The 18649-nt window shown below is 41.2% G+C and overlaps 1 protein-coding gene across 1 annotated transcript in view; it reads left to right on the top strand.

Annotated features, from left to right (window-relative positions):
• Positions 1-5882: 5882 nt before the first annotated feature.
• Positions 5883-18649, top strand: part of LOC139355350 (immunity related GTPase M) — a 28866-nt gene continuing 16099 nt past the window's right edge. The window contains 3 exon segments of the mRNA XM_071099184.1: positions 5883-5906; positions 8718-8832; positions 8835-9247. Coding sequence (XP_070955285.1) covers positions 5883-5906; positions 8718-8832; positions 8835-9247 — 552 coding nt within the window.

The following is an 18649-nucleotide window of genomic DNA, read 5'->3' as shown; positions in this document are numbered from 1 at the left end:
TAGAGAAAGTGACAATCCTCATGGAGAAAGTGGAAAAATCCTGAAATTTACTGCCACACACGCATACTTTCAGAAATTCGCATAATTGTAGAACTCTTCTTCCCATTTGATCACCCACCCCATCTTTTTGTTCTTTATTTACTATTATTTCAGAGGGATTCAGGAAAACAAGAGAGATAAATGCATGAATTCCACTCTACACTGTGCCATGGAGGCAAATTTACTTTAAGTCCACCTAGTTGGTGAATTTAAATGGTTTAAAACAACAGTAAGGGGGAGGAGATGGGCTGTAGAAGAAACTGCTTCGGTATCATAAAGCGATCGATAGAAATAGTAGATTACAATTCAAGAGATTGAAGATAAATTTCATGGACATTTCTAATGGATGACTTGGGCCTGGACCTACCAGAATCATTGGAGTCCCTCCTAGAGATGACAGCAATCTTTGTTTCCTACAATTCTTGGTTCTTCCAAGATTCAGCAATAGGGTGTTGATGGTTTAAGATGTAAAGACAATATAATTCTTACTTTCATCTCATTTAATCTTAGAGGCATTTGGCCAAGCTATTTTAGTTTAGGTTCCACAAAAGCAATGCCCCCAAAACAAGGACTTGGCTGCAGATAGATTATCCTGTGGGTGATCCTGCCTTAGTTAACTGGGGCTCAATCCAACACGCATATGCCTCTAAACTGTCCAACTGGGACAATGTGGGCAGCTTGGACCTGGCTCCCAACCCACATTGGTAAATGTACCCCCCAAATATTTCCTCCTCTCTACTTCTAGGCTGAACATGCACACTGGGCAAATGGGCTCTCTTGGATCTGAAGACTGCTCTAAAGCAGAAAAGCAGAGAGACATGTTGGGAGGACACCTAATTCAAGTTAATAGAGTTGGCTGGCCAGTTTACAGACTCTCTCTCTCTCCTTCTGTCTCTTTCCCTCCCTTGTCAACTTAAGAATTTGGGCAATTGATTCAAAATTCTTGCAAAGGCAGATCTGGGTAACGGGGGTCTATTGCCAGGCTCTATTGATAACAGAGTACATCCTCACTGAGCATCCTCCACTAGGTGCCAGCAAGCTCCTGGTGTCAATGATGGGGAGGTCATTATGCGCTCAGGTCCACATCTCTGATGGATAAATATATTGAACATTAACCATGGATACCCAGCTAAAGTCAACAGCATGCAGAGATGACGAGTTCAAAAGAGGCAAAGACTGAGAAGAGCTAGGATGAAAGAGAACCAGCCTACAACAGATGGGAAGTAACCCTTGTTCCTGGTCATTCCTCCCTCCGTGCCCCTTCTCTCAGGGACCTAGATACACAGCAGGCATGCCCCTGTACCCCTGCCTACTACCTAGTCTCTATGTGAGTTGGATAAGGAATACTTTATTCCACATTCTTGGATGAACATCAGCTAAAACAACGGAATAGTAATGGGAATTTAAATAACTAAATTCTTCAGGATTTCTTGAGTGCTTACACATACATTATCTACTTCAACTTCATAAAGCCTGAATGAAATGAAAATAACTTTAAGATAATGAATCTCAGACACAATGGAGGAAAAGCTCCAGATACTGACCGAGGAAGACCTGGGACCTCAGCCCGTTTGCAGGACACTTTCTCTTCTATCAGACACCCATGATCCCCTCCATCTGCAGCTCCCACACCCAGCGACTAACCATCAGAAAAACACCTACTATCTCTTCCCTCACTTGCAAATTCCTCACTAAACGCATCTCTTCTTGCCGCCTTTTACTTAACTGGCTGCACTTGGCTCAGCCCCCTCTGCTCCTACTGTCTTTCCAAGAAAGTCACATCTGATGGATGTACATTTTTTCAGTTTTGGAAACTGTTAACTGTTGCCACAACAAGGAGGTAAGACGTGCTGGCAAAATCCTTTGGCACCTACCTTGCTGTGGCTGAGTGGGGCTGGGCTGTGATGGCAAGAGATATAGGAGCCCCCATTATGGGTGAAAGCTGCATGGGGCTCTTTGCATACTAGGGCACCAGAAGCTTTCCGAGTGTGGCACCCACAGCCCCGAGGGGTATCACTGATGATTAACATCCAAAGAACCTGAGGCCCGAAGCAGAGATAGTGAGCTCCAAATCTCTCATTTTAAGACTGAGATTCCCATCTGATTTTTTTTTCAAACCAGCCAGAGTATTTGGAACAGAAATGCCTAATTTGCCTGTTAAAAAGTAAGAGAGTGCTGATATTTATGCTCTGGCTGAAATGTAAGACTCTGACTTTTTCTTGAAAGCTCCATATATGAAAAAGAAAAGTGAAATCAGATTATGCTTTTTCCTCTTCCCAACAAAGCCAGTATTTCCAAGGATAGGAGAGTGAAAGGCTCTCTGTCCAGTACTCAGGCTGCCCGGTGTGGATGGCTCAGTGAGAGAGGGGAGGGTGAGAAGCCACTGGGGCCAAAATTAGGGCTCTCAGTGACTGAGAGGAGCCGACAAGTCTTCAGTCAGCAGAGCTGGATTTGGGATGACAGACTAGGATTTCTGGGGGCAGTGCAAAGGCCAGTGAGAGCCTCCTCCTTCCCCTCCCTGCTCAGCCCCTGGGGTCTTCTTCCCCCACAACGAGTACTGATGAGTCTGAAATCTCTTCTCTGCCTATGCTCCACTGAGGGAGACCTGGCCTTTGGGTCCTAGGGGCAGAGTGAGATAGAATTAAGGAATCTGCTCTGGAATCACTGAAAGCGTCTTGATGCCTTCACATCACTGTCCCCCGCATCACAGCTCCAAAAGGGACCCATGATAGTCCCCAAGGATTGGCTGGAATACCATACAGGTTCATTAATTCTCTGGCCATGCTCAGGGAATATACTCTCTCCCGGTCACACTCAGGTAATCGGAAGTCCAGACATTCTAATAAACAAGCCCTAGACCCTTGTTGAACTTAAATCTCCCTCGCCCCAGCTCAGTCCCACCTTGGAATGAGAAATCAGCAGGAGGGACAAGAAAAGAGTCAGCTTCTGGTCTTTTCTTTCTCCTACCTCCTATGCTATGAGTGTCTGATGTTTGGGACCCTTACAAGGTGTCTGTGTGGGAGTGGGGAGGGTGCTGAAGGGTAGAGAGGTGGGGAGAGGAGAGGCAGTGGTAAAAGTCAGGACAAGTCTCGCTTGTGATATGGTTGCAATCTGGCCTTAATGGTCTCTGGGGGGTAGTGAATGTTACTTCCTATCCTCTAGTATGAGGGACCATGAGGGACCCTCTCTGATACTCCTTTTTGGATCTTTGAGATAGGAAAAGCCCTAATCCGCAGGTTTTCCTCTCACCTCCTCGGTCTCTGCAACAGGTGGGCCCCATTATCTTTCAACTGAGGTCCTGTTGACTGTGTTCTGCACACTGGGCTCTTCCCTCTGGCCCTTACTGTTGGCCTTTGGTGAAGGCACATCCACATGCCCTTTCTGCCTCCTCAATCTGACAGTTGTCCTGTTCTGACCCGGGCAAGGAGTAAGGGGGGACAAAGCCAACCTCACAATCTCATAGCTGCATAAGTGGTTTTGCAACTTCTTAGTTCTGTAAATCTCCAGAAAGCAGACACACTATCATCTTACCAGTCTTATAGAGCCCTTGTACTGGGGCATCGCTTCACTTACTTTAAACACCCTGGGGGCTTTTATTATGGTCCCCATTTAAAACAGAAGGAAATGAGATTCTCTGAGAGGTGAAGCAGATGCCCAAGGTCTCTGCTAGTATAAACATGCATGTACAAGTGTCTTTTTCATATAATGACTTCTTTTCCTCTGGGTAGACACCCAGTAGTGGGATTGCTGGGTCAAATGGTAGATCTACTTTTAGTTCTTTGAGTCATCTCCATACTGTTTTCCATAATGATTGTACTAGTTTACATTACCGCCAGCAGTATAAAAGTGTTCCTTTTCACCACTTGCATGCCAACATCTGTCATTTTTTAATTTTTAAATTATGGCCATTCTGACAGGAGTAAGGTGATATCTCACTGTGTTTTTACTTTGCATTTCCCTGATTATTAGGGATGTTGAGCATGTTTTTTCATGTTTGTTGACCATTTGTCTATCTTCTTTTGAGAATTGTCTATTCATGTTCTCTGCCCCACTTTTTGAGGCGATTATTCATTTGTTTTCTTGCTGATTTGTATGAGTTCCTTGTAGATTCTGGTATTGGTCCTTTGTCAGATGCATAGTTTGCAAAGATTTTCTCCCACTCTGTGGATTGTCTGTTTACTCTGCTGATTAATTCTTTTGCTGTGCAGAAGCCTTTTAGTTTAATAGGTTCCATTTATTTATTTTTGTTTTTGCTGCATTTGCTTTGGGATCTTAGCCATGAATTCTTTGCCTATGTTAATGTCTAGAAGAATTTTTCCAATGTTATCTTCTAGAATTTTTATGGTTTCAAGTTAGAGTTCAGTCTTTGATCCATCTTGAGTTTATTTTTAAATTATTATTATTATTATTTTTATTTTTGAGACGGAGTCTGGCTGTGTCACCAGGCTGGAGTGCAGTGGCACGATCTCGGCTCACTGCAACCTTTGCCTCCCGGGTTCAAGCAATTCTCCTGCCTCAGCCTCCCGAGTAGGTGGGACTACAGGTGCACACCACCACACCCAGCTAATTTTAATTATTTTTTATTATTATACTTTAAGTTCTAGGGTACATGTGCACAATGTGCAGGTTTGTCACATATGTATAATTTTTGTAGTTTTAGTGGAGACGGGGTTTCACCATGTTGGCCAAGATGGTCTCGATCTCTTGGCCTCGTGACCCACCCGCCTCAGCCTCCCAAAGTGCTGGGATTACAGGCATGAGCCACCACACCCAGCTGAGTTTATTTTTTGTGTAAGGTGAGAGCTGGGGATCCAGTTTCATTATTCTATATGAATCATCACATTGATTTTTCCGTCAGCCTTTTCTGATAGTGATCAAACAGAGCAAAAGCCTGGGATTTGATGCACATTGGTTTCCGGGTTCATGGAGTTCTCTGATGTACCAGCCTCCACATCTGTGCTAAGGCCAGGTCTTACTTTGCTGTAAGTACCTTTGTTTGGGGATCAAGATAATTGGTATGGAATTAACTATATATAACCTTACATGGGAAATCTATTAATCTGTGTTCTTCATTCTGCATATTTTACTCGTGAAATTAATTCATCAGATTATGACCAGCATTAAAAAACAAACAGATGAAGAAACATTCATAGAATGGAATAGGAGTTATAGAGTGTATTTAAGTCAAATTGTTCTGTAATACCTTGCATTTGCCTGTGTGCATGTATTTGTGTGCATGTGTACTGGTTCCTATGTGCTCACTTAGTAAATTTAGGAATATGCTCCTTCTAGGGTCTGGTTCTTTTTTTTTTTTTTTTTTTTTTTTTTGTATGGCTGCCACTCTGTAGTTGAACCTGGTCCCGTGACTCCCTTTCGAAGGGCCTCTTCCTCCTCTTCCAAAAGGACTCCTCTTCTCCTGTCTGGAGGAAGGTATCTGGCAATATATCTGGGCAAGATAGTCAAAGAGCCAAGCTTGGAGCAATTGCAACCCAGGCTGAATTCTGATGACCTCTTCTAAACTTCCAGGTCAGTGCTCCTGGAGGCTTATGCACACAAACACATAGACCCACTAAAACACCTGGAAGACACTGCAACCTCATGCAGAGGAAACCATGCCCTCACTGGCCTGGCAGTGGCACAGGGGCCTGGGCAGACACAACACAGCAGAGTCCTGGTGTAACTGAGATAAAGTATCTCAATTGTACAAATAATTATTTTGGGCTCAGTGGTGTCCAGTGTGCAGCTGGTGAGGCTTCACATGGGCCCAGGAGAAGTGGATCATATGATCGAGGCCTGGGGGTGGGACAGTTGAGCTGGGGCTGCAGGGGCTAAGGCTCTTTTCCATGGGGCTCAGCACTGGTGGACAGGTAAGCAGACAGGTTTGAAGCTGCTGGCTGTGTTCACAGACACGGTCACAGAAAAAGCCTGGAAAACTATAGGGTTTTCTGCTGACCTCCCACACTCACCAGGGACAGTCAGTACCCTGCACTGGCCTGTGTCGTACCCAAGCAGAGTGTGCTTGAAAATCAGATGTATATTAGTAGGCCCTGTGCTCAGCAGGGACAGTTTAGAAAGGGAAGTTAATTTATCTGTCCGTTAGTAAGTTAATAACACACAAAGTGTACTGTGTTTTATTAATCAAACAAAAATATGTTAAACACCGGCTGGGCACAAAGAGTACAATGGTAAAGATTCTAGTGGAAATGTTTAATGGTTAATGCCAAGACCTGTGTATGTATTAATATGATGCCAATCATTTAATACCTGATGAAGCAATACTTTCTGGGACTACTTGGGTTAGAAAATGGCCCTGCCACAGGCCCAAGCCCATCCCCAGCCCTGCATGTGCTCCTGTTCCACTCCCTTGTGCATCTATCAAGTATAACGTTGTGGGGAAGGGGAGTGCTCGATTCCTCACCTTAACCAGCCTGCCGGCTATCCATGCAGAGACATGTGGGCAAAACTCCGAAGGCCAGACCTCCCCACTCCATTTTCCTGCTAGACTGCTGAGGGACTACATTTGAACCTGGTAACTGCCCTGCCTCCTTCCCTCCAGACTCCACAGGTTACCTCTTCCTCTTTGTGGACTAACTAAAAGCAACCATATCTAAGTAGCATTTGATGAGAAGAAACTAGTTATTTACATAAACCAAAATAATTAATGTTACAGTGGAGAAACTTTACATAGCAGCCACAGATGAAGTCTGGCATGAAGAAGTCAATGATCAGTGGCTGCTCTCGCCACATGGTGGGTTATAAAATCTTCCCAAGGCAAGTGAGGCACCGAGAAGTTGAAGACTCACATACAGTCCAGAGAACAGGGCCTCTCTCATCCATCTCCTCCATTAGGGCCTTTCCTCATAGTTCATAGATGGACAGCTGGAGCCAGTTCTCTGTTTCCTGGGCCCTCTAAAAGGGCCACAGACTTGGACAAATCCATTGTCCTGGGCACTCAGGAGGCAAGATTCTGTGTGTGCATGAGTGTACAAACATGTGTCATGTGAGAGAATGTGTGGGCACTGGGCACATCAAGCATGAGTGAGGGTAGGTGAGCGAACATGTGTCAGCCTACATGAGTGTATATATACATGCACAGAGTGTGTGAGCGTGTGTGCACCAAACGTAAGTTTGTGTGAACCTGGCACCACGAGTGAATGTGTGTTTGTGTGTGGGGTAAGTGAACATGTTGCAGCCTGAGTGAGCAAGTGTGTGTGCAACAGGGATGAATGTGTGTATTCATGTTTACACATGTCAGCTTAAGTATGTTAGGGTGCGTGAACATGTGTCAGTGTGAATATGTGTGGGCCTGTGCACAGAGTGCGAGCGAGTGTATGTGTGCATGCTGATGGTGAGTGAGACAGTGTAAACGTGAGTGTGTGGGGTAAGTGAACATGGCTGGGCATGGGTGAGTGTGCACACCAGGTGTGAGAGGCTCTGTGTAGAGTGTTGTGTGTGTTCACAGTGAGTATGTGAAACAGACCTGCCAGGCCATGCTAGGAGTAGAGAATCACATCACCTTCTTTTAATCAGTCTCAAATACCTGGCCCCGTGGGGAACCTGCAAGAGCCGGGTTTGGCAAACACAGTGATAATCAATTGTTTAATCACTGCCTCGAAGAAGAGCAGAGCATTTGAGTATACTCTCTCCTCTCCCTCACTTCATTTGGGCCCAACGTGAGAATCCTAAGGGAAGCTCGGGGGGGTCAAAGGCTGGTGGCTTACTTTGTATATATTGCAGCATTTCAGTACTGCTCTGCACGTGTGCTCCCCTGCCGGATGAGGCAAGTGTTAAACAGAGACCAACCACAGCTTCAAGTAAGCAATGGGAATTGGATGTTTTATGTCCTCTGGCGCCATCTTCAGCAGAGAAATCTATAGGTCTCTTTTACTTGTTTGGCCTTGGTTGTGGACTGAAACTTGCGAAGGAGCAGACCTATGTTAGGATAGAGTAAAAGAGGAAAAGACAGAAAATTCTCGGGCTTTTCAGGAGACTTGGTTCATTCCCTGCTATTCAAGCCGTCTCATGACCACAGTCCTGCTTTGGAGGCTGACTATTGGAGGCACAACTGGCCTCAGAGGGTTCCTCAGGGGCCCTACTGTTCTTGCTCCCTGAAGGAATGTGCACATTGCTTGAATGAGTGTTTTTTGATTGTTTTTAATCCAGATGTCTTTGCTGCAGTCTTTGTTGAGGGCTGGGGATGCTAAAAGTCAGATGATTCATGTGCACCCTGTCCATCCTAACTCACCTGCTCTTCTACTTCTGCAGCTTACTCCAGTGCCCACCGATACGACAGAGTTCCCACGTGCCCCTCACACTCCATTAGCTGCATCCTAAACCCTTTTTGCCACACCATAAGCATTGGGTTTTTTTGTTTGTTTGTTTTGAGACGGAGTCTCGTTCTGGCTGGAGTGCAGTGGTGTGATCCCGGCTCACTGCTACCTCTGCCTCCGAGGTTCGAGTGATTCCCCTGCCTCAGCCTCCTGATTAGCTGGGACTACAGGCGCACACCACCATGCTCGGCTAATTTTTTGTATTTTAGTAGAGACAGGGTTTCACCATGTTGGCCAGGATGGTCTCAATCTCCTGACCTCGTGGTCCGCTCGCCTCAGCCTCCCAAAGTGCTGGGATTATAGGCAGGAGCCACCGCACCCGGCCAGCATTGGGGTATTTTATCAAAGACGGAGGCCACGAATGTTGAGAAAGCCTTAGTAGGTGGGAACTTGCCAGAGGTGGCCTCTGCCATCAACGAGACTCTGAAGATAGTGTCCAGGACACCAGTCAACATTGCTATGGCAGGGACTCTGGCAGTGGGATGAACACCTTCATCAGTGCCCTTTGAAACACAAGACATGAGGGGAAGCCCTCACCTCCTACTGGGCTGGTAAAAGCTACCCAAAGATGTGCCCCTTATTTATCTTCCCACTTTCCAAATATGGTGCTGTGGGACCTGCCTGGCACAGGGTCTGCCACCAAAACCCTGGAGAACTACCTCATGGAAATGCAGTTCAACCAGTATGACTTCATCATGGTTGCATCTGCACAATTCAGCATGAATCATGTGATGCTTGCCAAAACCACTGAGGACATGGGAAAGAAGTTCTACATTGTCTGGACCAAGCTGGACATGGACCTCAGCACAGGTGCCCTCCCAGAAGTGCAGCTACTGCGGATCAGAGAAAATGTCCTGGAAAATCTCCAGAAGGAACAGGTTTGTGAACACTAATTCCTGTCCTTATTAAACATTTTCCATCTCCTCCTATTGCTTCCTTTTCTCCTTTATTTCACCGGACTCAATGAAACACACCTGGTGCAGAAGGGTATCTTACAATTTTAGGGGGCATGTAGAGAGAGTGGTTGTGTTGTTCTTTGAGACCTTTTAGGAGTTGGGGCCAAGATTCCCAGGCAAGGCTGCTTGCTTCAATGGTCCTTTCCCTTCACAGAACTCTCCACTAGGTGCTAAAAACGATCAATGTCTTAAAATGGGTATAAGATTATATCATCAGGGTCCTAGCACTCTCAAACTGAGTCGTTTAAGAACACTTTAATAATAAGGGTATATTCAAAGGTGTGGACAGGGTGCAGGGAGACCACCAAGACAAAATGTTAACCCGAAGGTATAACTTCAAGGCAAGCAACGGTCGGGAGGAGCCCTCTCCAGGTTTGAACAGGCAAATGGAGAGGCAGGTTGCTTGAATCTCAAGATGGAGTTTATCAGTAATAATAAAGACTTCTGGGCTTGCAAACATACAATTGCAATCTACAACAAAATCTCTAAAACAGAAAAAAGAGTAACCATGTTAAAGGGTTCTAAGTTCTTGTTTTATCCAGAGCATGAGTAAAGACATTGATTAAGTTTAAATTATGGTTTATAAGTGATGCCTAATATCTTATGGTTTATAAGTAATGCCTAATATCTTTAAATAACTAACGAAGGAAAATAAACTGTGCAAATAACTTGCAAGTGACAAGAAAAACAATAGTATAACAAAAATACACTCAATCCAAAGGAAGACAAAAAATATATATAGCACAAAATAAAATGTTACCTATAAACTGAAAATATCAATAATTGTATTCAGTGTAATTGGACTAAATGTTTTAGTTAAAAGCAAAATGATCATCAGGCTGGATTTTAAAATTCTAACCATATATATGTGTGTATATGTATACATATTTTTTTTCTTTTTTTTAGAGACGGAGTCTTGCTCTGTCGCCAGGCTGGAGTGCAGTGGTGCGATCTCAACTCACTGCAACCTCCGCCTCCTGGATTCAAGCAATTCTCTTGCCTCAGCCTTCCAAGTAGCTGGGACTACAGGTGCCCACCACCATGCCCAGCTAATTTTTGTATTTTTGGTAGAGACGGGGTTTCACCATGTTGGCCAGGATGATCTCGATTTCTTGACCTTGTGATCCGCCCGCCTTGGCCTCCCAAAGTACTGGGATTACAGGCATGAGCCACCGCGCCTGGCCACCATATATATTTTATAAGTGACATACTAGATCAGGATACAGAAACTATGCCAGAAAACCTACCCCTCAAGTCCCAAGTCAGATAAAGCAATTGCAAGCCAAATATATAGTAAATAATGTTTCAGAGAGATGCCTGTATAGATGGGAAAAGCATTCATTAAAAACCCAAAAATAGGCTGGGCACGGTGGCTCATGCCTGTAATCCCAGTACTTTGGGAGGCCGAGGCAGGCGGATCACGAGGTCAGGAGATCAAGACCATTGTGGCTAACATGGTGAAACCCTGTGTCTACTAAAAATATATTTAAAAAATTAGCCAGGCATAGTGGTGCACACCTGTAGTCCCAGCTACTCGGGAGGCTGAGGCAGGAGAATGGCGTGAACCTGGGAGGCGAAGCTTGCAGTGAGCCGAGATGGCACCACTGCACTCCAGCCTGGGTGACAGAGAGAAACCAAAAATATACCCAGTAGTCAGGCTGGTTTTAAACTCTAGCTTTTGTAGGGAACGAGAGAGTTTTCTGTGCTGCGGAAGGGTCCTATTTCTTTTCCTTCCTTTCATTCATTTTTTTTTTAAATGTCTGCTTTATTGAGATGCTATTCACATATGTAATGTAAAAAAATCTGTATGGCAGTAAAAGATGTGTACTTACAATTTAAACAGTACATAATTATGCACTATTATGTAAGTTCTATTTCCTAATAAGAAATTGTAAAAAAATTCTTCAAAGGAGGTCTTCATATAGTGATATAGAACAATTACCAACATGTTTAAGAAAAAATAGGTTGTTATACTATTTAAGAAATGCTTCCATGTCTGTAAAACAGAGAAATAGCTTGTGCATACTTGCTCATGTATACATACAATAGTTCTGCAAGGATATTATGGTCATTTCTCAGGGGTAAGCGGTGGATAAATATGGAATGGGAAGATATATTATTATGTATCCCCCCTTTTTTGAGACAGGGTCTTGCTATTTTGTCCAGGCTGGAGCGCAGTGGTACCATTATTTAATAGCTTACTTGAGCCTCGAACTCATGGTATCTTCCTGCCTCAGCCTCCTGAGTAGCTAGGACCACAAGCACACACTTATTATGCCTGGCTGATTTTTAAATTTTTTTGTAGAGACAAGGTCTTGCTATGTTGCCAGACTGGTCTTGATTATTCTGGTTTCCACCCCCTGTACTGAGAGTGAGCCATGAGTTCCCTGCCTGGCTGTGCCTGAGGTCAGCTCCCAGACCCAGGAGGACTGCGAAGCAGAGATGGATGAAGGGTTCTTGTACAGAGACATCTGAGTATTACTCAGCTGGCACACATTAGTTTTCTATTTTAATGAGCATTTTCAAATTTGAAAAACAAAATTCATCTCTACTTTTAACAGACAGGTGTTTGGAAATGTTAGTTTTGGTTTCAATGAAGCCATGCAGGTAAGAAAAACCATGTTACTTGGACTGGAAAAGAGGGATAGGTCAAATTTCGGGGCAAGAATTGACATCGTAGCTGGGCAGGAACAAAAAGATAAAGGGAAGCCTGTGCTTTTGGTTGTACTCCCTGCATATGGCCCTGGAACAGCAACCTGGTGATCTGATTACCATAAGCAGCACCCTCCTTCCATTGGTCTTGAAGGGAAGATGGAGTAGGTGCAGAGTCAGATGATGGCAGAGAATTTGGTAGGGTGTTGCATGTACTCCATCTTCCTCCCCCTTATCTGTCCTAGACGTGATTGGTATGGTTGGTAAAGAATCATGGACCCATGTGCATCAAATGTTCACAATTTAGCATAAATAAGAGCATCAGCAGTGACCTCATCAGGACAGGGATTCTTTTGATCATCCATGGTCCCCTAATGCACGATGGCAGGCCAGGTGTGGGGCAAACATTCAACTTTATAATAGACAAAATTGTTGTATATGATTGAATTTTTTGTTTTATTCCTTTGAGAAGATGGTATATAAAACTCAAGTTTGGAGATTTGAATATAAAGGGCCATTGAATCACTTGTATATTTCTGAATCTTGCTTGATTCAATCCCTTGCCACTCCCAGCACTGCACTTCATCTGTGTCTTCACAAAAGAGAAAGAACTAGCAACAGCTTCATTACTCTTCCCTCCTTGTAAACACTCTGATGGTATTTACAAGCAGGAAGATAACCCAAGAAGTTCTCATCTAAGAATGTTTTTAGTAGGCTTTTTGCATTGCTTATTGTAGATGAATCTGGAATTTGTGAAGTACAGGGCACAACTTGGAGAGCTAAAGTTAGTCATGTAGGTTTCCTACCTGTGCAACTAAAGGAATGTAAAACCTAAGAAGCTCTGAACTTAAATGGCCTCATAGGGCTAACATGTATGGCATGTACGTGGTACATACAGTAACATTAATCTCCTACTCAGACACAAAGTACATTACAGTGCAAAAATAGATTTTTTTGGAAGTATGTCAGATCTTTTGGGCCTTTTCAGAGATGGGTGTTGCTGTTTCTCTGCTTACTTTTTGCTCACACTCTTCATCAATTAGTAAAACTCGGTATTAAGTAAGCTGTATAATTTTCATAAATCCACTTTGACAGTTTGAGCTCCGTGGTAGCGTAATGACTTTAAATCAGAACTGTGCCATTCAATCAGCTTTTGGTGTACTTCTGATATTACTATAAATTCTTAGACTCAGCTTCTCATTATTATCTTATATTCTTATATTTTAAGAGCCTTAGTTCTTAAAGATTTATCTTTTCCTGCTACATTTGATTCCTTAGAGCAATCATGTGTTCTGATTAAATTATTAATGGAATTATTTTTTCTACCTAAGTTGCACAGGGGATGGACGTTCTTTCCATCTGGCTCACCTTATTAAAAATACTAAAACTATAATCAAAACTAATTTTAGATATTCATTTCTTAATTGAGCTGTTTGTCCACTTCTTATTTCATGAAATTAGGAAATTGTTCACACATTCTCATTAAGAGCAGTGATGCCAGTGATGCAGTGTGGTGTAAGTATGAAGGCTGGTACCCAGAGCATGGGATAAGCTAGAGAGAACTCTAAGGACATAATTTAAAGCCATATTCTGCAGAGAATGGAAAAGACCAAGTCTCCATTGAGGCTTCAGTTCTGGAAACTAATCTCAACAAGAATGTACCCTTTTTCATTCTCAACTCTAGGAACAAGTAGAAGAATCAAACGACTGTTTCTATTTCAGGTTAATTTGTCTATAATAATATATCATTTCCTGGAGAAGTGTTTTAAGAGTGCATATCATTGAATTTCTAATAGAAAAGAAAATAATATTGAGTTTCTTTACTGTATTTTTAGGCAACATTCTCAAATGAATTATGGTAATCTTTGCTCATATCTTTTATTATTTTATTTTTTCTGCTAGCTTTGGGTTTAGATCATTATTCTTCTTCTACTTCCTTAAAACATAAAGTTGTATTGTTGAAGTGAAATATTTTATCCTTTTAAAATGTAAGTATTTAAAGCTATAAATTTCCCTCTTAGTACTGCTTTTACAGCATCCCATTAGTTTTTGCAAATTGTGTTTTCATTTGTCCTAAGGTATTTTCTAATTTTTCTTATTTTACCCATTGGTTGTTTAAAAGTGTGTTATTTAATGTCCACACATTTGTGAATTTTCCAGTTCTTCTTCTGATATTTTTAGTTTATTTCATAGTAATTAGGAATGACGCTGCATAATTTCAATCTTTTAAAATTTATTAACACTTGTTTTGTGGCCTAACGTATGGTCTCTCCTGAAGAATGTTCCATATTCACTTAAGAAAAAAATCATATATTCTAATGGAATCTTGTTGGGTGAAGTGTTCTGTATGTGTCTGCTAGGTCCAACTGGTCTGCAGTATTGTTGAAGACAGGTGGTTCTATCCAGTATTAAGAAAGGGGTATTGACATTTCCTACTATTACTGTAGAGCTGTCTATTTGTTCTCTCCAATTTTATCAATGCTTGCTTAATATATTTTGGAGATATGATATTTGGCACATATGTTTATAATTATTATATCTTAGTAGAACTGATTCTTTTATTTACATGTAGTGTCTTGCTTTGCCTCTTGTAACAGTTTTTAACTTAAATTTAACCTAGAGTCTATTTTGTCTGATATTAGTATAGCCACCCCTGCTCTCTTTCAGTTACTATTTGTGTGGAATATCTCTTTCTACCCTTCCACTTTCAAACTATGGTATCCTGAGATCTACAGTGAATCTGTAAAGTATCTATAAAGACAGCATATAATTGTATCACATCTCCCCAACCCTGTTCTACCAATATCTGCTTTTTGATCAGACAGAAACATCCATTTACATTTAAAGCAATTACTGATGAAGTGGAACTTCTGCCATTTTGACATTTTCTCTTTGTCTTACAGTTTTTTTGTCTCTCATTTCCTCAATTATTTCTTTCCTTTGTTTTTAGTTCATTTTTCATAGTGACACATTTTGATTTCCTTTTCATTTCCTTTTGTGTACCTTTTGTAGATATTTTCTTTGTGGTTACCATGGAGGTTACATGTAACAGTACAAAGTTATAACAATCTGTTTTGAATTAATACCAACTTAAACTTCAGTTGCACACAACACTGCTTTTTTACAACTTTCCTTCCCCCTCTTTGTTATGTTATTTATGTCAAAAAACAATCTTTATGTATGTTGTATACCTATTAGCATGGATTTATAATTATTTTTATGAATTTGCCTTTTAAATTCTATAAAAAATAAAATGTAGTTACAAGCCAAAATTATATAAAAACATTAGTTTTTATAATGTCCATGTATTTGCTTTTACCAGAGATCTTTATATTTTCCTATGTGTTCAAGTTACTGTCTATTGTCATTTTATTTCAACTTTGAAGGGCTGCCTTAACACTGTAGTGCAGGGCTAGTAGTAATGTAGCCTCTTAGCTTATTTACCTGGGGGTGCATTTATTTTTGCCTAATCTTAGTAGGACAGTTTTGCCAAATACAGAAGTCTCAGTTGACAAGTATTTTTCTTTTTCTTTTAGCACCTTAAATATATAATCTCTGTGCTTTCTGGCCTGCCGCCTTTCTGCTGAGAAACTTACTGATAATCTTATTGAGGATAGCTTGTATATGATGAGTCTCTTTTCTCTTGCTGCTTTTAACATTGTATTTGGTTTTTAAGAGTTTGATTACAATTTGTCTCAGTACGGGTCTTTTTGGCTTTATCTTGTGGTTCATAGAGCTTCTTTGTATGTCTTTCCTCAAACTTGGGAAGCTTTTGGCTATTACTTTTTCAAATAAATTATCCGTCCCTTTCTTCTCTTTCTGGAAGTCCCATAATGTTTTAAATGAGTAAAAACACAATAATTTTGAATATGACTTTTTCTTGATGGGAATTTACTTGGTTGCTCTTTTTTTCTGTTTTTCAGAGTCTCTATAAAGTTATTTAAACCATCCATAGTATTTTTTCTGTGAATGAACAAAGGTTTGGAGATTCTTAGTTTACCATTCTGCTGATATCACTCAGTACTGTGAACACAAGTATGACCAAGGCCCGTAGCCTGGCTCCTAGCCAGCACTGCTTTGAGTTATACTTTTCAAAATTCTCCTACTTGGCGTAGCTCCTAGTGTATCTTTGTTGATGAGGTAAATGAAATTCAACATGCACAGTAATTTTTCTCAAACTTAGATTTATTTTCTAATTAAAAATAAATGCAATAATTGGCAGCTTAAAAATGAATAGAAGCAGAGTGAAATTTTATCATTTTTTCTTGATCTTTAAGGAAGAGTTTGTTTTATTCATTATAATTATGTGATGACTTAGTAAGTAGTTGAATTTTATTAAAATCATTGAAATGATTAGTTTTTCTGTTGGCCACCAGAGAAGTGACTGAAATGGTTTGCTGATTTAGACATTTAGTAGGCATATGGGAAGTGATCAGATTAGGAAGAATGCAAACTTATCAAAAAAGTGACAAGGAGGAATGGTAAGGTAGCCTTGAGGTCAGTGTATTAGGTCTGATTTTCCAACATAGTAGATTCTTTAAGGCACCTTCATCTTTTCCCCACCTTTAGTTTGAGTTCACTTAGGAATGATGTAGGGGTTCTTTCTTCAGGTTCTATTGACCTGAGTAACCTGGTTACCAGAGTGGAGCAGAAAAAATGAGTACCAGTGAAATGTAAAACACTAGTATGTTCACTGCAGCAAAAGAAAAATAAACTAGCCAAACACCAAATAAGACTATTAGGGAGAAGGCAAAAACACAGGAACAATGTTTTGTAAAAGGGGAAAATTTGATATCAATTAATTTAGACTTTCTGAAACATTCTCTTAAAGAACAGTTTCTCCAGATGTTAATTAGGAGACACTCATTTTTTAAAAGTTAAAACATGTTTCAACTTCAAAACTCAAGAGATCTTAAAATTATAACAATAAATTATAAATCTCTAACAGCATTGACTATCATGGGGGAATATTTCAGAAAATAATATTTTAAAAGTATATATATCCAAATTTTATAAGTTAAATCTGTGATTTAGAAAATAAAATGTATCAAGGGCAGGCATGGTGGCTCATGCCTGTAATCCCAGCACTTTGGGAGGCCAAGGCGGGTGAATCACAAAATCAGGAGATGGGGATCATCTTGGCCAACATGGTGAAACTCTATTAAAAGTACAAAAATTAGCCGGGAGTTGTGACATGTGCCTGTAGTCCCAGCTATTCAGGAGGCTGAGGCAAGAGAGTCGCTTGAACCCGGGAGGCAGAGGCTGCAGTGAGCTGAGATCACACCACTGCACTCCAGCCTGGGCGACACAGCGAGACTTTGTCTCAAAAATAAATAAATAAATAAATAAAAATTATAAAATAAAATGTTTCAAAATTCTATTCTCTCTAAGGGAGATTTTTAAAAATTATATTTATATTTGTGTATTCTCTATGTTAACTGTGAAGTTGGTAATATTTTTTTCCAACATCTACCAGTTGGGGTAGTATTCCTTCCATGACTTCCATGCACCAACCTTGAAAACGCTGCTGCAGTTTTTTGATTTTTTTTTTTTCAGAGACAGGGTATTGCTATGTTTCCCAGACTGGTCTCGAACTCCTGGGCTCAAGCAATCCACCTGCCTCGGCCTCCCAAAGTGCTAGGATTACAGGTGTGAGCCACCGCACCAGGCCTGCTGCAGTTTCTTAATCCCTCTTCCTCCTCCATATACATACACCTGCTGTGGATCCATCCATTTTCAACTACTGACTTGATTGTCCAGGGTGACAACTAAGAAATGGGTGAGGTCATCTTGACAGTCACCCAGGGGAGGATAGCTTGGCCCTGGCACCTCCCACTGGGAGAAGCTTTATAGATTTCATTGCCCGATAATAGCTAAATAATGCACTACTACCAAATATTTTGGAATACTAACAGGAGAAAATTGTGATGCAAAGTCACAATTTAAATGTAAATTTATACAATGGCAATTTAATGTATCCTATAACATTTTTTACCTTATAAAGTTCATACAAGAAACACAAAGTGCCTTTATGATACAATGTAAAATACATGTTTATGCATTTCATTACTGGATCCTCCATTACATGGAAAATTAATGCTCAAATTGTTTTATGAATAAGTGGTTTATCAAAAGCCGCATATAAAAATAGTCTGTTAAATTGAATAATCTTTGAGTTTAACTTCTCTTTCTAAACCTGTGGGTATTTTCTTGGCACTGATGCCACAGTGTTCAAAACTGGACATTCTGAACTCTTGGGAGAATCCTAAATCCTAATAACTCCAATATACTTAATTGCAATGCCCATGTGTATGCTGTTATCTTGTAATAGTTTACTAAGAAACTTTACTTCCTGAGCAACTACAGTCCCTGTCCTGGAGCTTATGCCAAAGAGTTAATAATTATGCAGGCACCACAGGAACAAGGTCCAAGATGTATAGACCAGCCAGCCTTCCACCCAGATCCCTGCGCTGCTCCCCAGGCTGTGGCTGTGGCCACTGTTGCCACCACTATTGCTTCTGCTGCTGCCTTGGGACCCCCACCTTAGTGCCTCTGCATCATACAGACACAGCTACTAGGCTGATTGCTTGGGGTCTGTGCTACCTGCCTTGCTCACTGGACTTTTTATGTTAACTTAGTTCTCCCTCTCTGTATCTCCTGTGAACTAATTGT

Source organism: Macaca nemestrina, chromosome 6, assembly GCF_043159975.1.
Source record: "Macaca nemestrina isolate mMacNem1 chromosome 6, mMacNem.hap1, whole genome shotgun sequence".
In the NCBI taxonomy this organism is placed as follows: domain Eukaryota; kingdom Metazoa; phylum Chordata; class Mammalia; order Primates; family Cercopithecidae; genus Macaca; species Macaca nemestrina.
This window is presented reverse-complemented; position numbering and strand designations above follow the sequence as displayed.